We start from the raw sequence: 21,273 nt of genomic DNA, 5'->3' as shown, positions 1-21,273 counted from the left end.
TAACCATGGCAAGGAACAGAAGAGCTAAATATGACCTCTCCTTTTCAAAGGGGGCTAAGGCACAGGGGTCGATGCCTGGCTTATTTCTTCAATGCCACAACGTTTAAATTTCACGCTGAGTACAGATTTGAGACCCTGAGGGTGAAATGTGCACATTTTTCACTTAAAATAAATGCAGGGGTGCACAATGAGTTGAAAAGATGCTCAATTTTGGGGGCATATGGGATTTTGTTTTTCTATAATGATAATATTTTGATGCTTACCCTTAAATTACTGAGCTGTAGTTTTGGGTTTCATCTCCAGTTGCACCTTTGTTTTTGTCTGGGAACAGAGAAAAGATGAAGTGTGACTAATGTGTTTGGGGAAAAAAAGAATCTTTTAATCAGAGATGATCTTTGTCACAGTTCCCAGGCCTTCACAAGCTTTAGACATGCCCTCTGGTGCTCGTTCCCTTCACGACAAGGCAGCGTGGGGTTGCTTCCTCACTTAACCATGTTAAGTGGTTGGACGAGCCTTCCCAAGTCCTTCTCGTTCCATGACGCCGGAGTGCAGAAAGTGTGTTTTAATTTCTATTGTGGCATGCAGTGGATGCGTCTCTCTAGCAGAGAGCTCCAGGAGGACATTTTGACACAGGTGATCACAGCAGTAGCATGAACTTCTCTCTCTTGTGCAGCTCTGGAGCGCATGGGTGGACAACCTAAGGGGAGCTGAGCCCGAGTCGCTTCAGGCAAACAGCGCTTCTAGTTTGCACCCAGGCTTCCCTCATTTTTTTTTTTTTAAGCCATCAACAAGAAGATAATGTCCTTTTTTTTCTACAGTGACCTGTGCCTGGGCAGGAATTCCCTGCTGAAATTCATAGAGCTGTTAACCAAACGCTCCCAAACCTCCCGCCCTAATGCTCTTGCGGCGCTCCGTTGGTCTTGGCTAGGGTAGGTACCATTCCTCCAGCAAAGTTCGTGGTAGAGCCTGGGGTCTCTTCAGCTCCAGCTCTTTGATCTCTCCACCCTGTTATTCATTTTTTTTTTATTATTACTTTGATTTTAAAGTTTATTTGTTTTTTACTTTTAAGAGTTTGCAAATAGCGATTGACGATCCAAAGAAGCCTTAGCTCGTAAGCACGAGTTGTAGAGGGTAGGCTATAGGGAGACTGCGGGGGTTGTGGCTGTTTTAATGGGACGCCGGAGGAAGCCGGGAGGGAGGCAGAGGAGGGGAGATGAAAAGATGCCTTCTGTGCGGGGCTGTCAGGTGATGCCGTCTTCCTCCGCCCGACGGGCCGGACCGAGCCGAGGGAGGAGCCAGGCGGCCGGCGGGGCCGCCCCGGAGGCGCTGCGGAGCCGGGTCGGCCGCCGCCGAGGGGAGGGAAGGGGGAACCGGAGCCGCCGCCTGCCGCCCGGGTAGCCCGGCCTTCCCCTCGGCTCGGCCGGCTGCTGCTGCTGCCCGCGGGCCGGGCAGGGGGGCTGTAGTCTGCCGGGGGCGGGGGGGGGGCGCGGATCAGCGTGAGGTTGGCTTGCTCGGGGGAAAGGGTTTTGAGGAAGGTTCTCTGCAAAACCGCTCCCTTCCAGGCTGCCCGGCGTCACCAGGTATGTGGCAGACCACGAGCTAGAGGTGGGAAAGGAAGGGTAAAATAGAAGATGTGAGGGTGGTGAAGCACTGGAACAGGTTGCCCAGGGAAGTTGTGGATGCCCCATCCCTGGAAGTGTTCAAGGCCAGGCTGGATGGGGCTTTGAGCAACTTGCTCTAGTGGAGGTGTCCCTGCCTGTGGCAGGGGGGTTGGAACTCGATGATCTTTGAGGTCCCTTCCAATTCTAACTATTCTATGATTCTATGTCTCTGAAATGTGACTGCCCCGGTTGGTCCCAGTCCTGTTCAGGGATGGTGCTGGCTGCAATAAGTCACTCTTTAAACAACAACAAAAAACCAATTCTCTCTAACCAGAAATAACACCCTTGCAAAGTCCACTTCTCCTGAACTTTGCCTGTCTAGTTTTGCTGTTAAGTTAGTTGAAATTCCGCTTGAATAAAGATGGGAATCACTTTTAATTCTTTCTTTCCCAAACAGCTCAATGACACCTGGAAAGAAGTTACAGGGCCTTGTAGCAGCTACAGTCACTCCAATGACTCCTGATGGGTGAGTATGACCCTGTGTCACAACATGGCATGTTGTCAGTTGTACTGTTACTGTTACCTTAAAATCCCTGTCTTCCTTCTTTCTTACTTGGATCAGTTTTGGTTTTGTTTTTAAACCAGCTCTCTGATGGGATGGGGAAACTGCTAGGTTGGTCCCACTAGCACTAGAGTGGGTTCCCTTTGCCTCTGCATCCTTTTGTTGCCCAGCAAGTGCTGCAGGTCTTGGTTTGGAGAGTTTGGATCGGTCTCCCATCTCTTTTTCTGTTGCTTTTGTAGGTGCAGATTAAATCATAGTGGAGGTTATATACATAAGAGTATTACAGTATTTTCCCATTTGCTACAGTCCTAGTTAAAAAGAGCTGTTGAAAGCTAGAAAATAATTCTCAAAATCTGATGTCCTTTTAGACATTTCTTTACCCAAGCTAACTCATGCATGCATTCATGTGTATGTCTGTGTGCATGGAATTAGTCTAAACCAGAAGAAAATATTGCAAGGACTGCACAGTTCTGAAAATAACATTCAAAGTTGAAATTGGGCCTTCCTCAAAGCAGTGATGGTAAGCAGATGTCCTCCCTACCACATTCTGATGTTGCAAGACAGGGTTGTTTGGAGTCAGCAAAGATCCCTGAGCTTCTCTGACAGCTGTGTCAGAGAAGATTTCGTGTCAAGATTTGTATGTGTTTTTGAGGAAGACAGTGGAGGTTTGCTAGTACAGTCCCCTGAAAGTGATCCTTTACTTTTGAAAAGTGCTGTAAAGCATGCTACTGTCTCAGTCAGGGAGCTCATTTGCATTGCAGTCACTGCTTTGTTTCTTGCTTTAAAGGAAACTTATTTCCAATTTCATTTTTTATTTCTACTCAAATGTATTGCAACATGGTATTTGCAGAGTGAGCTGGGCCCACTGCCTGGCACGCCTGGCCCTTGTAAGGTATGTTCTGGGAAAGCAGCTGTGAAATTTTGGGTGATGTATGAACCCAGGCAAGGTCCCAGAATTACTTCCAGAACATAAGATTCATCTGTATGTTTGACAAATGAAAACAATGATGAAATATTATACACTGATAAACGAAATAGGTTTGTCCTGCAGAGAAGATAAACCTAGAATTCAGTTTTCCCTGTTTGTCAGGGAAGTCTGTTGCTTTCCTCATCCTTTAATGAAAGAGGGAGAGGTCAAAGTCACATCCAGCAGATGCCATTTCAGCGTCTGTGTCCAGCAGTTATAAGTATAGTTTAACTATTTGCCAGCACTTGCGCAAATATCTTTGTGCTCTCAAGAGGACTCCTGTTTCCCTCAACAGTCAAAAAGGTTTGCGTGCCTCTTGTTCTCTTATATCTCCTCAAAAAAGTCCTTTGCTGTGATGAGCCTGCATTAATTACCAATTGAGATAAAAGACTGGAAGGGTGAATTACTTGTCAGGAGGAAGAGAAACTGGAAGAAGGAATTCAGAACTGAACTGTTACCTGAAATGTTAAACGCGTGTTAAACACATATCATACTTTGGGGTAATGTGTGTGCACACAAATGCAAGGCTTCAAAAATATCTGCCTTTTTTTTTTGGTTTGGTTTCTCTAAATTTGATATCTGTGAGTGGAGACTTATAGTTGCTGAGCCTTCTAAGGTTGCTGTGGTTCCTTTCATTTCAGACAAATTAACCTTTCAGTGATTCGTCAATATGTGGATTATCTGGTAAGCGAGCAGAACGTGAAGAGTGTTTTTGGTAAGTGGTTTTTTTGACAGAAACTGTGTTAAACCCCTTTTGCCTGGCTGGCAACCCTATGATTTCTTGATAAGAGTTGTAGTGAGAGGAGCTGTGGATGTGGGATCATGCTAGACATTTATGTTCACCGGTGGAGAGAGTGTAAGTGATACTTAGGACATCTGCTTTTGCCTACACCCCATTTCTGTGTGGGATAAAATAAGCATTGCCTTCATACAGTGACATTGCCAGAGATGAATGGATAATGCTGTCTTGGCAGAGAAGACTCAGCTGAGTGTATTCCCTTTGCCTGGGCAAGATACAGTCATCTGATTAAAAAACATCAGCTCAGGAATCGAGGGAATTCTGTGGGCTCGTCAAAGCCGAATGGGTTTCTTGAGGAGACCTGTGGTGCACTGAGTGATACCAAGGTGGTCACTGCTCCCATCTCTCTCTCTTCTGCTTCTGTCTCAGGGACTGATGCAGGGGCAGCAAGGATGGCTGGGTAGAGAATACAGCATCTGCTAAACCACTTGGCTTCACAGCTGGGCATAGTTAAGTAAGCTGAAGTCAGTGATAAGATTTTGGTTCAAAACTTATGTGGAAGGAGTGCCAAGACAAAAAGCAGAGCGTGGCAGTGACTGCAGCTGTCCCAGTTTGATCTGTTGTTTGTGACTGAACATACTGACATATCATTGTTTTCCAGGGGTGCTTTAGCCTAGGTAGGACACATGGTTCCACTCATGACAGAGACACTAAATTTCAGGTCATGCTCTTTCCTCGGGGTGGAGGGTAGGCAGTCACCCTGCCTGGGCATCCCTTTATAGCCTGACACGCTGCTTGGAGAAGGAGGTAGTGTCTGCTGGGGAGGAGGTGCTGGGGGGCAGTTTCCCAGTTTCAGCAGCTGATTCTGCCTCCTCCCTCCCAGAGCTGCTGATCCTGAAACACACAGGTTTGCAACACAAGCATTTAGTGATGATAACACTGCAATCCCCATGCAGATACTGCTGTGGACCATTGCTATCTTAAAATGAGTTGAGGGAAAAATGTTTCTGTTTAATATCAAAAGGGTTAGTTCTTGTCTTCAGGAAAACCAGTGCACGTAGGCCAGGCCTCAGCAAGTGTGTTGTGTTGTGTTGAAACAGTGAATGGCACAACAGGAGAAGGACTGTCCCTTAACACCCAGGAGAGGAAGCAGTTGGCGGAAGAATGGGTGTGCCAAGGAAAAGACAAGTGAGTAGCTGGGAGGGAACAGGGGATTCCAGATCTCATGTTATGATATAGGCGTGCCTGCGTGTCTGCTTGTCAGGTCAACACAGGTTAATCATAGGCTTAATCTAGCTTCAGTGAAGTTCTGGTTCTGTGGCTCCCTGGTCTGAAGTGAGTCATTTTGGCAGATTTGGTTTTTTCACCATCACTGAAACCTCCCCAAAACTTGTGAATTTGTTTTTGTGCAGATTGGATCATGTGATCATTCATGTGGGAGCACTAAGTCTGCCAGAGTCCCAGGAGCTGGTGTGTATATGATATAATTCCTTTTCCCTATCTGTGTAATAAACGCAAAGCAAATGTACCTTCAGGTACTGTCCATTCTCTCTTTTATAGGCAAGACATGCAGCAGCCATAGGTGCTAGTGGTATTGCTGTAATAGCCCCCTTCTTCTTCAAACCCACAAACAAAGGTGAGTAGATGTGATTGCCAGACCTGCTGAGGCCTTTTTTATTGCCCTCCAAACCTTTATCATAGATAAGGGATTAATGCCATCTTCTTTCTTTGGAAAATATTCTGGTGATGATGTTTGCACACCTGTTGTGTCTGGTGCCATACAAAAGCAAAACCTAGAAGAAACATTTTTTAGAGATGGGAGATACCAGAATTCTCCCAGTAAGAAGTGGGAAGGATGTCTTTTGGGATGTATTTTGTTAGCCTCTTGTAAAAAGAAGAGTTGCTTATGGAAAGAGTAGTTAGCTAGTCTGTCTTCTGAATAGATAATTTGGATTTCATGCTTGATCTGGGCTGCACTAGGAAGCAGCTGGTTCCATGTTGTTGCTTGCTGGACACTGACCAAGTTGATAAACTGTGTATCAGCGCACATTGTGTATCACCTCATTGCTGAAGTGATTGGGTTTGGTTCTGTGCACCTAAGAACTTACAAATTGAGTTTTTTGCTTTTAATATCATAAACGTAACGTAAAAGAACCACATGAAGTGGAGGTTTGTAACAGAAATGCTAAAAGTTGTCTGAATTAATTATGAATGGAAATGTTCATATGAAAGCACCAGAATAAACCAGAGTGGATTGTCAGAATGGCTGGTATTGACAGCCAAGGACACAATCAATGGCAATCAAACTGGTAAGCTCAGAAGAATAGCACAAAGATGAGCAGAAGACCTTTGCTGGTAGTAGCAATGAGGTTTCAGCATGCTGCTCTTCCTGATACGCCAATGTGAAGACTGCCTAAGATTTATGAAGGATGCAGTGAACAAGATTCTCAGGAAGAATGTCAGCCATAGTAACTCTTTGATTCCTAAAAGGTACAAAAAAGTTGTCCGAGAATTAGCATCACCATTGAGCAGTACCCCAGGGAGGTGAAAGTGAACTTGATCCCTTGTCCTCTGTGTTGCACACGAGTGATGCTGGTGAGACCACTTTGGCACAGAGGTCTTATAGTTTGCGTGTGAGACAGTGTGCATGAATTATACCTGGAAGAGAATGAGTGTGAGTGCCTTCCCCAAGATCTTCCTCTGAGTTTTGTTACATTTAATTTTTATTACGTGTGCAGGTTTTTATATGATTGGCTGAATGCTGCACTGGCGCATATATTCATTTATATATGATTTTTTATATGATTATATGATGGTATGGTATGCAAGCTGTAGATGGCCTCTCCATAGAACCTGGCTGCTGTGAATCTGAGCTGTCTTTCACTATGGACTGTCTCCTTTTCTTATGGGTGCACTTGCTTGTTTTCTTCCAGATGAGCTGATTGCTTTCTTACAGAAGGTTGCGTCTGAAGCCCCTGCGGTTCCATTTTATTACTATCACATTCCTCCTCTGACAGGTGTGAAGAGTAAGTACTGCTTAGTCAGCTCTCCCTGAGCCCATAGGCTCATACCAACCTGGGTAATCCCAGAGGCTGGTGTGATGAGTCTACCAGTAGTGTATGGCCTCTGCTCCTGTCACACGCAAGCTGTAATGGAAAGGATCCTTTCTGAAAATGGGAAGTGAATTCAAGGCTGGAAAATAAGTTGAATTCCTCTTCATTGGAAAAAACGTCACAGCTTATGAGTACTGAATAACTGGGACAGAAGTGATGCTGACCATCGCTTTGCAATTAGTGTGGACCAGGATAGGTAATTGCCTTTGATAACCATAGTTGAATCCTGATTTTTTGCGAGATAGTGACCACTAACTCTCTTTGTGTATGTTGACCGCATTTGCTAGTAAATGCTGTGTGAAACCATAGTGCTTCTCAAGTCATATTATTTAGCAGAGGAATGAGGAGTAGAATACAGATCTTTGGTTATTTGCTCTAGACAGCTCTTGAAGTGGTGTTTCTGGATGCATGAATTTGTATTTGTTCTTAAATATGTTATTACTAGTTCATTCCTAAGTTTTCACTTACCCAGGGTTTTTCCCTTCTGATCTGGTAAAAGCAGTGCTTCAAAGAGGATGGAAAGACGTCTTTGTATAACTCTGGGAAATAATCACACTGAAATTGTCTTACTGGTTGTTTTAGAGCTATATAGTTTATGAGGCTTAGGCCAAAAGTGAACAACTTGTAAAACAGTAAGTCTCCCTCTTGGGGACAAGACAGGGAAATCTCCCAGAACGGGGGTGTGTTTCTTCCTATGAGATTGCTGTTCTGCACAGTTCGTGTTGAAGAGTTGCTGGATGGAATAAAGGAGTGGATCCCCACCTTCCAGGGTGTGAAGTTCAGCGACACGGACCTCTTGGACCTTGCACAGTGTATAAACAAGAATGAGAGAGAACAGTTTGCGTTTCTTTATGGAGTGGATGAGGTAAGAGGCTCCTCTTAAAAGGTATTTCTTCTATGACATTCTCTTGCTTCAGCCTTGGGGAAAAAAGACACCCTAGAAATTCAGTGCCAGGTAGTTTTGCTGCTCTCCCTCACCCCCCTTTTTTTTTTTCTTTATTTTGTTACATGGATTAAAAATGTGTTTTGTTTTTTTCTTCCACCACCCAAACTAGCAACTGTTGAGTGCACTGGCAATAGGGGCAAATGGAGCAGTTGGAAGGTCAGTATGGCTTGGACTCCTTCCCTTTGACACACACACGGTATTGATGTATCTTCCGCTATCAACACAGTATTTCTCTGTCACCGCAATGGAGGATTTTGCAGGGTAGGGCTGTATAGTAGCAATCCGACGGATAAGCTGGCGCCAGTGCTAGCAATGGGACAGTCGTGTAACCTGGGATCTTGGATTATGTTCGTTTGGGTGATTATTGCTGCAGTCTGCAAACTGACCCAAGGGTTTCAACATATTTCTTTATCCTCATGGCAACTTTTTGAAGTAGGGAATCACTTTTATCTTCATTATATGGGTAAGGAACCAAAACCCAAAGAGGTTAAAATCATTAGTTCACATGAGAAGTCTGTGAGGCAAAGGGCTTTGCTGAGTTTAATTTCTGATTTGTCTTCTGCTCCTCATACCAGGCTGCTTAGATGAATTACTGTGTGATACCTGTGTGCTTGTGTAGATGATCCTTAAAATGAACATGCAACTGGAAAATTAAGTGATTGACTTTCCGTATTGCCTCATTGTATGTTTCTATTTTTGATTTTGAAAAGCAGTTCCATTTGGAAAAATCTGGGAAGAGAAATCTGCTCTCTAAGCTCTTCCATAGGGCTTGGCATACTTCAGATACTTGACAGTATAAACCACACAAAGATTGCATGAATCTCTTATCATAATAATGGCATTCTTATAATGTCAACAGCAAAAGCCTGTGACTGCTTCTTTTGTTTCAGTGGTTCTAAGCTTCTCCTTTGCATTTACTGATTCTATTTTTGGTTTGGTTTTTTTTGGCAGTACTTACAACTATTTGGGCCGAAAAACCGATCTGATGTTGCAGGCCTTTGCAAAGTCAGACCTTGTGCTAGCACGGAAGTATCAGGTACAGTATCTTCACTGTGCCCTCTAGGAGCAGCTTGCTTTCTCCTGTAGCTTTACAGGAGCTGTTTTCCGTGTGGTTTTGTCATCCATACGCTAAGGTAGCTTTATTAAAGCAAACTTCTTTCAGCTCCAACTCCCCTGCTTGTTATTTATCTCTCCTCACCTTTTTGACCACTTCTTACTAACTTTAAACCAAGACCTATCTTACTTATCCTTCAACTCTCTAACCTCATCTATGCAGAGTGAGCAATGACCCGGCCTTTTTTCTTGAACAAGCCCACAATGGCCAGGCCCCTTGACTAGGAGTATTCTGGGGATACCTTACATGATGTAGGACAGAAAACTGTCCGAAATCACTCTGCCTCGGACCCCTCTTGGTCTTGGGCACCTTGAAGATTTGTGAGGAGTTCTGCGCAATCAGTATACAGTCTGTAACCAATGTTTTTATGGGACATTTGAGGTATCCTTAAAAGAGAAGTGACTGCAGGATGAAAGTCTAAAAGATGATCTGTTCTGGGAAGACTGTTCACTATCATAGAACACCAAGTTGGAAGGGATCTCAGGGATCGTGTGGTCCAACCTTTCTTGGCAAAAGTACAGTCTAGACAAGATGGCGCAGCACCTTGTCCAGCTGAATCTTGGAAATGTGCCAATGTTGGGGAATCCACCGCTTCCCTGGGGAGATTATTCCAATGGCTGATTATTCTCATTGTGAAAAATTTTCCTCCTTTGTCCAACTGGAATCTCCCCTGGAGTGACTTGTACCCGTTACCCCTCCTCTTTTCCATGTGACTCCTTCTAAAAAGGGAGTATCCACTAGGCAGTGGATATTCAGATTTGTAAACCTCTAGAGCCTGATGTGAGACTTACCAGTGTTCGCAGACTGCTTGCAGTGAGGGACAGCTTGAACATGAGTGCCAGACTGAGAGGGAGTAACGGTTTTGTTACATCCATCCCTCCTTCCCCTATTCCAACATAATTCAATTAGTATTTCCCATAGACTGGCCAGGTGGCCAAGGGCTTTTCTCAAAGCTGTGCAGCAATTGTATAAGATGTAAATATAATGATAGCTCTAGATGCTTTTATGTCTTAAAATTTGAAGCAGTTACTGAAACTACTGTCTGTCTTTTCTAGTTTCTCACTGGGGAATTTCTCAGCTTTGTCATCCAACTGGGTAAGTCCTGCACTGCCTTCTTCCCTTGTTATATCTAAAAATGCAGACTTGGTGCTCCAGAAACTCTGATGTTGCTGTGTCCTCAGAACTTCCTTCCTGAAAGATTTCACAGTGAAAAAATGGTGTGTCCGCTGTTTTCCAAGTTAGTAGCAGCTGGGAGCTCAACAAAGGGAACTGACCAAGCATCTCCAACAGATTCCACTCTCACTTCCTTCCTTCTGTGAAATCTCACAGCTTTAAAGCTGTGACTGTGATTTTCCCTTTTTCTTACCATGACTCTTTCTGTGGGTTGTTTTTATTCTTGTTCTGTCACCAAAAGTCCATTTCTAGCTTCAAGTCATTTTCCCCGAATGATGGTGCTCCACTAGGAAAAGAGCTTTGATAGTCATCTCTCCTGCCTTGCTATAATGTAAGAGTAACTCTGTTCAAGGCTGTACAATGCCAAAGCATTTTAAAATTGAATGATTTTTAGAAAAAAACCCCAAGTTTTAATATAAAAAGCAATTAAAACCAACCAAGTCAGAGTAGTGTAGGGAGACCGAATTGGACATTCCATGGTTTTCACTTAATGAAGAGAACTGCTCACTGTGTTTTTTGCTATACATATGCAAGCCCCAATGCATCTAGCAGAGCTTTAGTGCTTGGTTGTATTTCTTGGGTTAAAAGTCAAAGGAAATGCATTGTTATTTAGCCTTATAGATAAAGAGGCAAAGACTGAATTTCCAGAGGTACATCAGGACACTTGAGTTATGGACAGAGAGGCCTCCTGAAGTTTCCCACAGTTGTTTAAGCTGGAGCCCAATGTCATTGTCACATCAGCAGGATGTTACTACTTCCAGGGCTTCGCTTTATGTGAATCTGTGTTGGGGAATAGCTATGAGGCTGCAAACATCAGGTTGCTGTGATGATGAATTAGCTGGGATAGCTCAGCCTACCAGTGAAGCCAAGTTTGAAGTGGCCTGATTTTTGCTTGGTTTATCGATGGAGGACTCCTGCCGTCTTTTCTGTTGTCAGGGCTGCGTGGCAATACATTTTGGCAAGGAGAAAGGAACACACATACAGCCCTGGTTGTCTGTAAAACTGACACAGTAGTTCGTAAAGTGCACGTCTAAGAAAATAGTCTGGTTGGTATCTTTGGGAGGGAAACAACAGTACTATAATGTATAAATAAATGTAATAAGTAGGTGTAATTTTTACTGTAATGTCTTTCCTGTCTGCAAGTATGATCATCTCTTCTTAGTTACACTGTTTTCACTTCCAAGAAGTGCTTAAAGCCTGGTTTATGCCAGATTACACAAGAAACCTACGCTGCTGCTTTTTTGGACACCTGTGTAAAGACTGCTTTAAGCAAAACAATCTGTAAATGACCTGATTTTGCTTTTGTCCACCCAGGTTTTGGTGTTGCACAGACTAAAGCTATAATGACTTTTGTTTCTGGCATTCCCATGGGACCTCCACGGCTTCCACTTGTTGGCGCCTCTGAGGAATTCATCGCCAAGGCCAAAGCCAAGCTGAATAGCATTGTGTGGCCTGATGGCAACTGATGTTCACTTCCATGTTAATCTGGAAGTGGAGACACCTTTTCTGGGATTCACTGTCACTTGGCACACTCCCCACGTGATGGGCTGTGATATCTTTCAGGGAATTGGCAATGTGCCTGAGCCCTTTCCTGTTAGGGCTGGCTTTGTTTGTGGCACATGTAGCCACCTTTTTGTGTAACTTTACTCTGCTCCCCCGGAGCTCTGCACATCCCAGGACTAGCTGGTATCTCTTAATAAAAAAATTAAAAAACATATTTTCCCCAGTTGAAGGATCCTGACTCCTTTTGTCTAGAAAGGAGGAAGATCTGTCTCTATACTCTCCCTCCAGCTAGATCGTGTTTTGTCTTCTCCCTTCGTAACTATCTGCAGCACTACAGTGTGTTTTTAAACACTGCTATGACACTGGTTGCTCAGATTGGTATTTTACTGTTTTGTCACAAAGCCATTGGGACACTGACTATGTATGTAAAATCTAGTTTCTGTCTGATCTCATTGTATTTGTACACCTTTGTTTAATGCAAAATTTAAAAAAAAAAAACCAAACTTTTGCAACAGAAAGCTTTTTGGCTCTCTCATGAGCAGGTATTTCTTCATCTTTTTCCTTATGATGAAAATAAAGCCAGAGTTGAGCTGCAACATCTCCGTGTTGCAGTGCAGAATACTGTCTGATGTGTTAGAAGGTCACCTACTGTCAGACTGAAAGGTGCTTTTTTGTACCCTGGACTTACACCTCTCCACCAGCTTGAGCTCTTGTTGTCTGATGGTTACACGTGTCCGATAAACCTGAGGTCCCGTGCCCTCTATTGCCCAGCCTATACCTCCTGACGGTGTTTCCGCATGCAAAAATGATCCCATGGGATGTTTGGAAGGGGAAAAGAGAGAGAGGGATAAATACTGAGGCGTGTCACTCACTTTTCATCACACCAGAGCGTGAAAAAAACCTACTAACTTCCTCTCGTTATGTAACCACTGAGCAATACATATGCAAAATAAAGGCTTCTTTTTCTTCCTCTCTGAATTTCTAAGAAATTTAGGAAAGCTGTTTGTCAGTGTGATGGTGGGCTCCCCCCTACCCCCAACCTGACCTTCCTATCCTGTAACCCTGCCCAAGCGAGTACCACCCGTGGTGGTCGTAATGGGTGCACGGAGTTGTGGTGGTGGTTTCGGGAAGACAGGCAACAACAGACTAGCCAAGGGCTGACAGGCCATGTGCCTATCTGACCACAGTGACTCTTAAGTCAATCATCTTACCCCCGTAAATAGCGGGCAGCCCAAGAGCCCTCTGAGCTCTCCTGCATGGGAGCGGGCTGCAGGCCAGGGTCTCCCCTTGAGGGGGGACACCTCTCGGGGTTACTTCTCAAGATTCAAAGATTCCTCGCCGCAACAGATCCTTGGAAAGTGACTAATAGCATGCTAAGCTTTGAAATCTTAGTCAAGTGATACAAAGTGCCATTATGCAGCACATGAAGGACACCCAGGCGATCAGGCCCAGCCAGCACGGATTCATGAGGGGCAGGTCCTGCTTGACAAACCTGATCTCCTTCTAGAACAAAGTGACCCGCTTGGTGGATGAGGGAAAGGCTGTGGATGTTGTTTACCTGGACTTTAGCAAGGCCCTTGATACAGTCTCCCACAGTATCCTCCTGGAGAAACTGGCTGCCCGTGGCTTGGATGGAAGTACTCTCCACTGGGTTAAAAACTGGCTGGAGGGCCAGGCCCAGAGAGTGGTGGTGAATGGAGTTAAATCCAGTTGGCGTCCGGTCACAAGTGGTGTCCCACAGGGCTCGGTGTTGGGGCCGGTTCTCTTTAACATCTTTATCAATGGTCTGGACGAGGGGATCGAGTGTACCCTCAGTCAGTTCGCAGATGACACCAAGTGAGGTGGGAGTGTCAACCTGCTGGAGGGTAGAAAGGCTCTACAGAGGGATCTGGACAGGCTGGATGGATGGGCTGAGACCAACAGGATGAGGTTCAATAAGGCCAAGTGCCGCGTCCTGCCCTTGGGTCACACCAACCCCATGCAGCGCCACAGGCCTGGGGCAGAGTGGCTGGAGAGCTGCTGCCTGGCAGAAAAGGACCTGGGTGTGCTGGTCGACTGTGGGCTGAACATGACCCAGCAGTGTGCCCAGGTGGCCAAGAAGGCCAACAGCACCCTGGCCTGTATCAGGAGCAGAGTGGTGAGTAGGACTCGGGAGGTGATCGTCCCCCTGTACTCGGCGCTGGTGAGGCCCCACCTCGAGGGCTGTGTCCAGCTTTGGGCCCCTCGCCACAAAAAAGACATTGAGGTGCTGGAGCGGGTCCAGAGAAGGGCAACGAAGCTGGTGAGGGGTCTGGAGAACAAGTCTTATGAGGAGAGGCTGAGGGAGCTGGGGTTGTTCAGCCTGGAGAAAAGGAGGCTGAGGGGAGACCTTATCGCTCTCTACAACTGCCTGAAAGGAGGGTGCAGAGAGGTGGGGGGTCGGTCTCTTCTCCCAAGTCACAGGCGATAGGACAAGGGGAAAGAGCCTCAAGTTGCTCCAGGGGAGGTTCAGGTTGGATATTAGGAAGAATTTTTACACGGAAAGGGTTATTAAGCCTTGGAATGGGCTGCCCAGGGAAGTGGTTGAGGCACCATCCCTGGAGGTATTCAAAAGACGGGTTGACATGGTGCTTAATGACACAGTTTAGTGATGGTTTTTTTGTCAGAGTGAGGTTGCTGGTTGGACTAGATGATCTTGAAGGTCCCTTCCAACCTAGATGATTCTATGATTCTATGAAAGGGTCGATTGCGCATTTATAATCCCTTAGATCTAAACCGTTGGCCAAGTCTGCGGCAGGGGCTGGGGCTGGATCCAGCTGTGCCCGGACTCCTCTCGGAGGAGTTCAGAAAGCAACGAGGGGAGGCCTTCCTGAAACCTCGAGTCACCGGGAACCCGGCTCTCCCTGATGGCTCGGTCTGACCCCGGGAGGTTGGCCGGGCAGGACCAGATGAGGCCCGCGGAGCCCCTCATCCTCGGCGGACACGGCAAGCACTTGCTCGGCCCTTTTAAAAATAACCGCTAGGGCTGACAGGCTAATTGTGACTAACCCTATTTCCGTACAGGGCAAGGGGTAAATGGCGCGTAGGGAGGGGGGTGAATTTTCCTGACAAGCCCCAGTTTGCTCCCATCTATACTCGGTCACATCTGGGCGCGCTTTGTGCCGCTGAAGCCCGCTGAACGCGGTCGCTGGCGGGGGGGGGGGGGGGCGGCCGCTCCCGCCCTGGGGCTCCGGGCACCGGTGACGGAGCGGCCCTGACCGGCCGCCGTCGCCGCGCATGCGCAGTCCCCGCCGTGAGGGGCGGGAAGGCGGTGCTGCCCGCTGCTAGGCCGGCGCCGGGAGGAGCGGGCGGGTCGCGGCCTCGCCGGTACCCCCCCCCCCCCTCGGCCGGAGCCATGGGGGACGTGAAGAACTACCTGTATGCCTGGTGCGGGAGGAGGAAGCTGATGCCGGCCTACGAGATCCGCGCCGGCGGTGGCCGGAGCCGGCAGACCTTTCTCTGCGAGGTGCGGGCCCTGCCGCCAGGCCGGCGCCCCCGGGGAGGGCTGGGGTCCGGGGGCCCAGGACCTGTCTGGCCTTCATGGGAGGGCGCTGGAAGCCGAGGGCGCTCGGGCAAGTCCATGGTGGGGGAAGGTGGCCGTTTTCAGCCAAAGCGTCCAGGTTTCGTGTGCGTGCTGTGGAATGGAGGTGGTGGGTTTGTGAGCGTGAGGCGGCCCCGAACAGTGAGTGCTCTTGCGATGGAAAGGAGTGGATTTTTCCCAATTAAAATTGTCATGAAAGGGCGCTGTGCGTCGCTGTCGTGAAGAGCTTTGGTCCTCCCTTGGACTTGCGTGGAAATGTATTAGAAAATTCCTGTTGGATTGGTTGCTGGTCTGTACGCTGCTATGTACTGTCACTCTGTGCCTGCCTCCAGACGCCCTGGATGTGCCAGCCCAGAGCTTTGAACTCGGGTTGGCTCTGAGAACGAGCCGACACGGAGTGCCAGGCCGCGGGCAGGACGGGTTAGTTCGTAAGCGATGCCACAGATTGGCACTCAAACGCCTCGAATTTGTCATTATACCCTTCATTCCTCCGTTCCTCTTCCCCACCAATAACAAAGCTGAGAAGCACAGTGGTATTAAACCAGTTTTAAAGGTGTTGTAACTGAGATTGAGCATTGCTTGGCTGAAGCAACCCCCCCATGGCAGGGGGGTTGGAACTAGATGATCTTTAAGGTCCCTTCCAACTCTAACCATTCTATGATTCTATGAAGTGGTTGTACGTACAGTTACACTGCTCTCTGTTGTGTATGTTGATGTTCTGGGAGCATCTGTACAGCTTCAGAGCTGAAGGGATAGATGTCACCAAAATGTTCTCTTTTAGTGATTTTTCAGTCTGGTATGGTGGCTGTGAATCCAGTACAGTTACTGTTTGGTTGGTGATGCCGTTGTCCTGGTAGATTGATAATTTGCTGAAAGTGGAAGCTGATTGTTTGGAACCTGCTAAGCAAAATAGTGGCGGATTGTTGTTGTTTGATGAGAAAATGGGCATTAGCTACCAGTGTGATTCAGCACTGAGGGACAAATGCAGTCTGGCATTAGTGGCGTACAAAACTCTGGTTGGGACTGGCTGGAATGTCATATGCAAGTGTGCTTACTTCTTTTTTTTTTTTTTTTTTTTTTTTTGTAAGAACAACTAGCTATAGTAAAAAGCTGTTCACATGGTCAGCAGGGTGAAGAGTGGAAATCAGAAGTGCTGGAAGTCTACTCAAGTGAAGCTGAAATTAAATGGAGTTGCTGATTGTAAACGTAAAAGAAGGGCAATAACTGTTTAAGAATTTATGAAATACATTGCATCGCGCTGGCTGTAATAATGTAGAGCTACAGTAGAGGACACACAAGCTCAAGCTTGTCCTCGTTGGCTGAGGGTTTGGGATTAAGGAAGGTTGAGGAAAGTGAACTGGGGCAGAGCTTGCAGCTGTGTGCTGGCAGTATCCCTTCCTACGCTGATTTATTTTCTTCGAGGTTTTGGGACATGGTCATGCCTTCTGAGAATGGACTGTGGGTGTTTAATAGGTATAAAGTTTACCTTCAAAACCTACAAAAACACAGATAAAGATACCTAGTGATATGTAACAATACTTAGTAATAATATTTCTCCTGTACTTATTAGCAACTGAAATTTGGTGTTTCAGTCAGTGCTACTGTTTTTCAAGATCTGTTCCCTTGTACATGCCACAGATCTGTGTTTTTATTTGCAGGTTCGGGTGGAAGGCTTTAACTACGTTGGCATGGGCAATTCCACTAACAAGAAAGATGCGCAGAGCAACGCTGCTCGAGACTTTGTCAATTACTTAGTGCGGGTGAATGAAATGAAGAAAGAGGAAGTTCCTGCTTTTGGAGTAAGCTGCTTTTTCTCCTTACCAAAGGCTAATCTCTAATTGCAGTGCTGTGCATCCGGTTGCATTTCATCCCTGGAGTTCAATTTGGCTCCTGTGTGAAGAAGACTGAACGTGCAGGACTTCTGCTTGCAGTGCTGGACAGCTGGAATACGTACAGCGGATGTTATAGGGTGATCTGGTAAAAACAGCTGCATGTAGGTCTGCATAGCTGAGGAGGCTGGGGAGAATTCAGAGTCCCTGTAAGGTGCAGCCTGACTTTAAAAGTGCTGAATAACCACACCTGACACTGGGAGTTGTTTTAAATGCATTTTATGATACGTAATACTATGTCCTTTAAAAAAAATAACAAAAAAAAGAATAATCACAAACATCTCAAACCAGATGTTGAAAACTTGGCATTTTTAAACCATAAAAGCTTTCTGCCTTAGCTCCCCATGTGTGTAACAGGATCGCTGCTTTTTATGATGTTTTGTGAACCATGCGAGCATCAGCAGTGACTGTCACATAAAAGTTGAGGAGGAGGGTAACTCGGTCTTTACAGCAATTTTAGAGAACAGTCAATAAAGCATGAAGCTATGTGTTATATGTTGGGAGGGAGGTGTCTTTTTCTAGTGCCTCATTAAGAATGTATCTGTATAAGATACTGCTTCCACTGATCAAACTATGTGTCCCTGCCTCATTAGCCCATGTGAAGCCCTACGGTTAACAGCGTTTCTGATGTGCCAGTCAGTTTCATGGCAATGCAGTGTGCTGCGTGGCTGGGTCCTAAACTAAACGGGGTAGCACGTCCTGTGTTTGGGATAAAGCAGAGGTTGTGTGATCAGTTAGCTAACCATACACATCTCAAAAATGAGAAGAATTCAAATTGTAATGATTAACCATAATTTTGTCATTTCCTGAAGGTATTAATGTTTTCTTACAACGGTTGTTTTGTGTGTGTGTGTTCACAAAGTAAGTTTGAGTTCCCTTGGATATATGATAGGGACCAGTATCTGTTATTTTACCCTGGGTGCTGAAGCAGTTGATTTTATGATTGCTAAACTTCAGTAAGTCAGGGCTATTTTGTTGCTTGGTAATCTTTCTATAGAACACCCCCAAAAAGCCAAATACTAAGCAATCATATTCCTTTCAGGAAAGGAGTGTTACTGTTGGGGGTTACTACTGAGAGTAACTGTTGCGTAATGATGCATCATCTCTTTAAACTGCCTGAACAGTTTTCCAGCTAAAAAGTAAATAGACTTAATTCTGTCCGAATGTGCTGATAAGTCCCTTCATTCTCTCTCCTAGCCAGTGGCTGGTGATACCCCTGATGGCCCTGAAGCAGCTAGAGATGTTACTGGTTCCAGTTCTACTTTGGGTGGACCTCTTCCTCCGCATTTGATTCTAGAGGCTGAAATACGTAAGACTGTGAAAACACTAATTTACCTGTAGGTGGATGTAATATATGAATATAGATTTGGGTGGGTTTTGTTTTGTTTTTTTTTTTTTTTTTTGTCCCAGATAGCATAATTCTGCAGAGAGAAGACAGTTAGAAGTCAGTGTAGCTTTGAGGCAGAGGTGTGAATGACTGCATGAGATCTGAGGGTCTGGTCTTCTCCTGTCGAGATTGTCAGGCAATTCCTCTCCATTGCTAAGAACATGTTTTGGGGGAGGTATTTTGTTTCTGTTTGGTTATTTTTTTTTTTCCATGTGGTAGGCAATGGCCCAGATGCAGCGCCTGGCAGCTCTGGCAATCGTGGAGCTCAGTGGGATCGGGGTGCAAATTTGAACGATTACTATTCTAAGAGAGACGAGCAAGAAGTGCAGGCAGTAAGTGATTCTATGTAATTCTCCTTAACTTTTGTTCTTAAGTAGGTGTCTTTCGCTCCCTTTCGTTTGTTATTAGCATTTATCATCAAGCTTGCGGGTTTTGTTTGATGTTTTGCTGTTGGTTTTAACTTAAGTTGTAGATTTACCTGCTGGCTTCTAACAAAGATAACTTATTTAAACTAAGAATAAAATAAATCACTCTGGATACTGTGAACATCCGATTGTTTGTATAAACATTTTGTTGTGAAAATGGGGAAATACTGAGGACATTTTGGCATTTTTTGAATGCCTTAGTTATTTTATAGTATCTAGACAAGTTATTTAAAAGTCTTGTAAGCATGTTTAAAACTGAAATCTACTAGAAACCAGTAAATGATACTTTTTTTCCAATATTAGACCTCAGAGTCAGAAGTGGACTTAAATGCTGGTCTTCATGGGAATTGGACCTTGGAAAATGCCAAGGCACGCCTGAACCAGTTTTTCCAAAAGGAGAAGATTCAAGAAGAGTATAAATACACTGAAATGGGGCCTGATCACAACAGGTTTGGTAGTTTTAGTCACTTTCTGTGTATGAAGGGTTAGAAATATTTTCAGTGACAGCAGTGTTCTTTAGCAGGACCAACGGCATCCCTAGATCTTGAAACGGGGTTGTGAGCCTTGGTGCCAAGATCGGCGTGACTCTGAAGAAATTTCTGTCTAATGTTTTTCATGGATGTGCGGCTTTTAAAGTGATTGCTGTGCTCTAGCTAACTGTTGAGGTGTCAGTTTGAGTGGAAAGAGCGCTCAATTGCTTGTGGTAATTGTATGACTGTAGTTGCCTTTGTACATTTTGAGTAAGTCTTAATGCTTACATTTGGTTACATAGAAAGAAATGTGCTTTAAGGACATTCTATTTATATTTTTATTATAATTAGCTTTTTTGGCAGTGGAGTCTTCTACTGGAAAAATTAGTTTGGCAGAATCTTCCTGAAGTTTAAGGGTCTTAAATTTCAGTTGAAACCAGCTGGGTATTAGTCTTTTTTGACTTTCTGCCCATTCCATCAGAAAATTTACATGTGCTTCTCCCAAATGAAAATAACGCATAACAGATTGTGCATAAAGAATTGATGGTTTTGATTTTTTACCCCTGTTTGGAATAGTCTTTGCAAATTATCAAAACTTCAGGACATTCTATTATTTCTTGTGAAATGTAATTATGTTTTGTGGTCAGAAACAACAGCCTGCTGCTGCTGGATTCTTGTTGTTGGGTTTTGGGTTTGTTTTTTTTTTTTTTTGCATTATATAAATTTGTTTTCTATGAGAGCTTTTTTTTTCTTTTTTAGAAAGACAAGTGAATTTTATTAGTCTTCCAAGAGAGCCTCACTTGCAGGACTTCTGGTATTCTTTTGTTGTTAAGTCTTACAAGCATTTAGAACATCTGAAATATGTATATTGGTGTCAGAAAGTTCTAAATTCTCATTTAAAACCTATCTTCAAGTCACTTCATCTCCATTTATGTTTCCAAGCAAGGACATTTCTTTCCCTTAAATGAGTAACATAAAAAATTAGTTGGTACAGTACTAGGAATTTTAAATACGCTTGTTGCAGATGTCATTCTTGAGCACTTCTTTGATTCTAAAACTTGCAGATTATTTATGCAGCACATTTTGTTAGGCCTTCTGCAGGTAAAAGCATTAAGCCCCATGTATTTAAATGCATGAGCAGAATGACGTGGCCACGGATGACAGTATGTTTCTCAGCCCATTTAGTGTTCTTCCAGAGAGCATTTCAGAGTTTTGTTGTTTAATACGCCAGCAAAGCTTGTGTGAATTGCTCTTGATGAAATAGCAGAAGGGGGAAATAACAGTCTGCTGCAATGCATCAGATAGGCGTGAAACAGTCCTAATGTGTTCTAGCATTCATTGAGAGAGGGCAAACTATTGGATTTAATTCTTTTGGTATACATAGCAGGAGAGGAATAATTTAAGACATTTTTGGAATTTTGAGAACAGTTGTTTAGTTATTTTTTGTTTATGTTTTCTTCCTTTTATTTTTAAGAAATACCTGTTGCTGTGTATTTTACCAATCTGATTTTTTTTTTTTTATTACGTAATGGTCTTTATAACAGAAATTTCAGTGTTGCTCTCAGATTTCTTAAAGGATAAATGTATTTTTGTTGTCAATTAATCATAGTCACATGGTGTAAGAACTTATTAATAGCTGGAAAATTTGGATTTGGAAACTTTGTTTTAATCACAACAGGAGAGTATAAATTGTAAATATAAACATGGCTCTCCTAATACACAAAGTATGAACTAAATACTAAGGGATGGGATGTGGCTTTTCTCATTTGGGATTCCATCAGTAGCGTGGGGTGCCTTTGCCTGTTCCTGCTGAAGATGGTAGCAG

General features: G+C 44.6%; 2 protein-coding genes across 4 annotated transcripts in view; both read left to right on the top strand.

The window, feature by feature from the left end:
- Positions 1-1,356: 1,356 nt before the first annotated feature.
- Positions 1,357-12,701, top strand: NPL (N-acetylneuraminate pyruvate lyase). Of its 2 annotated transcripts, XM_074151944.1 has the most exons (12): positions 1,357-1,580; positions 2,059-2,127; positions 3,772-3,845; positions 4,970-5,057; positions 5,282-5,339; positions 5,430-5,505; positions 6,803-6,895; positions 7,699-7,847; positions 8,038-8,084; positions 8,880-8,964; positions 10,098-10,137; positions 11,530-12,701. In XM_074151944.1, the coding sequence occupies exons 2-12, from the start codon at positions 2,063-2,065 to the stop codon at positions 11,679-11,681; spliced, it is 927 nt and encodes a 308-aa protein (XP_074008045.1). In that variant the 5' UTR covers positions 1,357-1,580; positions 2,059-2,062; the 3' UTR covers positions 11,682-12,701. The 2 variants fall into 2 exon arrangements, with proteins under 2 accessions (XP_074008045.1, XP_074008046.1); XM_074151945.1 differs by lacking the exon at positions 1,357-1,580 and having other exon boundaries at positions 2,057-2,127.
- A 2,321-nt stretch (positions 12,702-15,022) lies between these two features.
- DHX9 (DExH-box helicase 9) overlaps positions 15,023-21,273 on the top strand; it is a 28,357-nt gene continuing 22,106 nt past the window's right edge. Inside the window, exons 1-5 of one of the 2 annotated variants that reach the window (XM_074151649.1) lie at positions 15,023-15,202; positions 16,936-17,076; positions 18,364-18,475; positions 18,773-18,885; positions 19,282-19,427. In XM_074151649.1, coding sequence (XP_074007750.1) covers positions 15,092-15,202; positions 16,936-17,076; positions 18,364-18,475; positions 18,773-18,885; positions 19,282-19,427 — 623 coding nt within the window. In that variant the 5' untranslated portion in view covers positions 15,023-15,091. Of the gene's footprint in view, positions 15,203-16,935; positions 17,104-18,363; positions 18,476-18,772; positions 18,886-19,281; positions 19,428-21,273 lie in introns of both variants that reach the window. The other variant, XM_074151648.1, reaches the window with a different exon arrangement.

The sequence above is a fragment of the Numenius arquata genome, chromosome 8, assembly GCF_964106895.1.
Source record: "Numenius arquata chromosome 8, bNumArq3.hap1.1, whole genome shotgun sequence".
Taxonomy (NCBI): domain Eukaryota; kingdom Metazoa; phylum Chordata; class Aves; order Charadriiformes; family Scolopacidae; genus Numenius; species Numenius arquata.
This window is presented reverse-complemented; position numbering and strand designations above follow the sequence as displayed.

Excerpts from the sequence above, each read along its gene's own strand:
- NPL (XM_074151944.1), top strand. The coding sequence starts at position 2,063 with ATGACACCTGGAAAGAAGTTACAGGGCCTTGTAGCAGCTACAGTCACT. Across the intron at positions 8,085-8,879 it reads GCAAATGGAGCAGTTGGAAG|TACTTACAACTATTTGGGCC; the intron begins GTCAGTATGGCT and ends TTTTTTTGGCAG. Across the intron at positions 10,138-11,529 it reads CAGCTTTGTCATCCAACTGG|GTTTTGGTGTTGCACAGACT; the intron begins GTAAGTCCTGCA and ends TTGTCCACCCAG.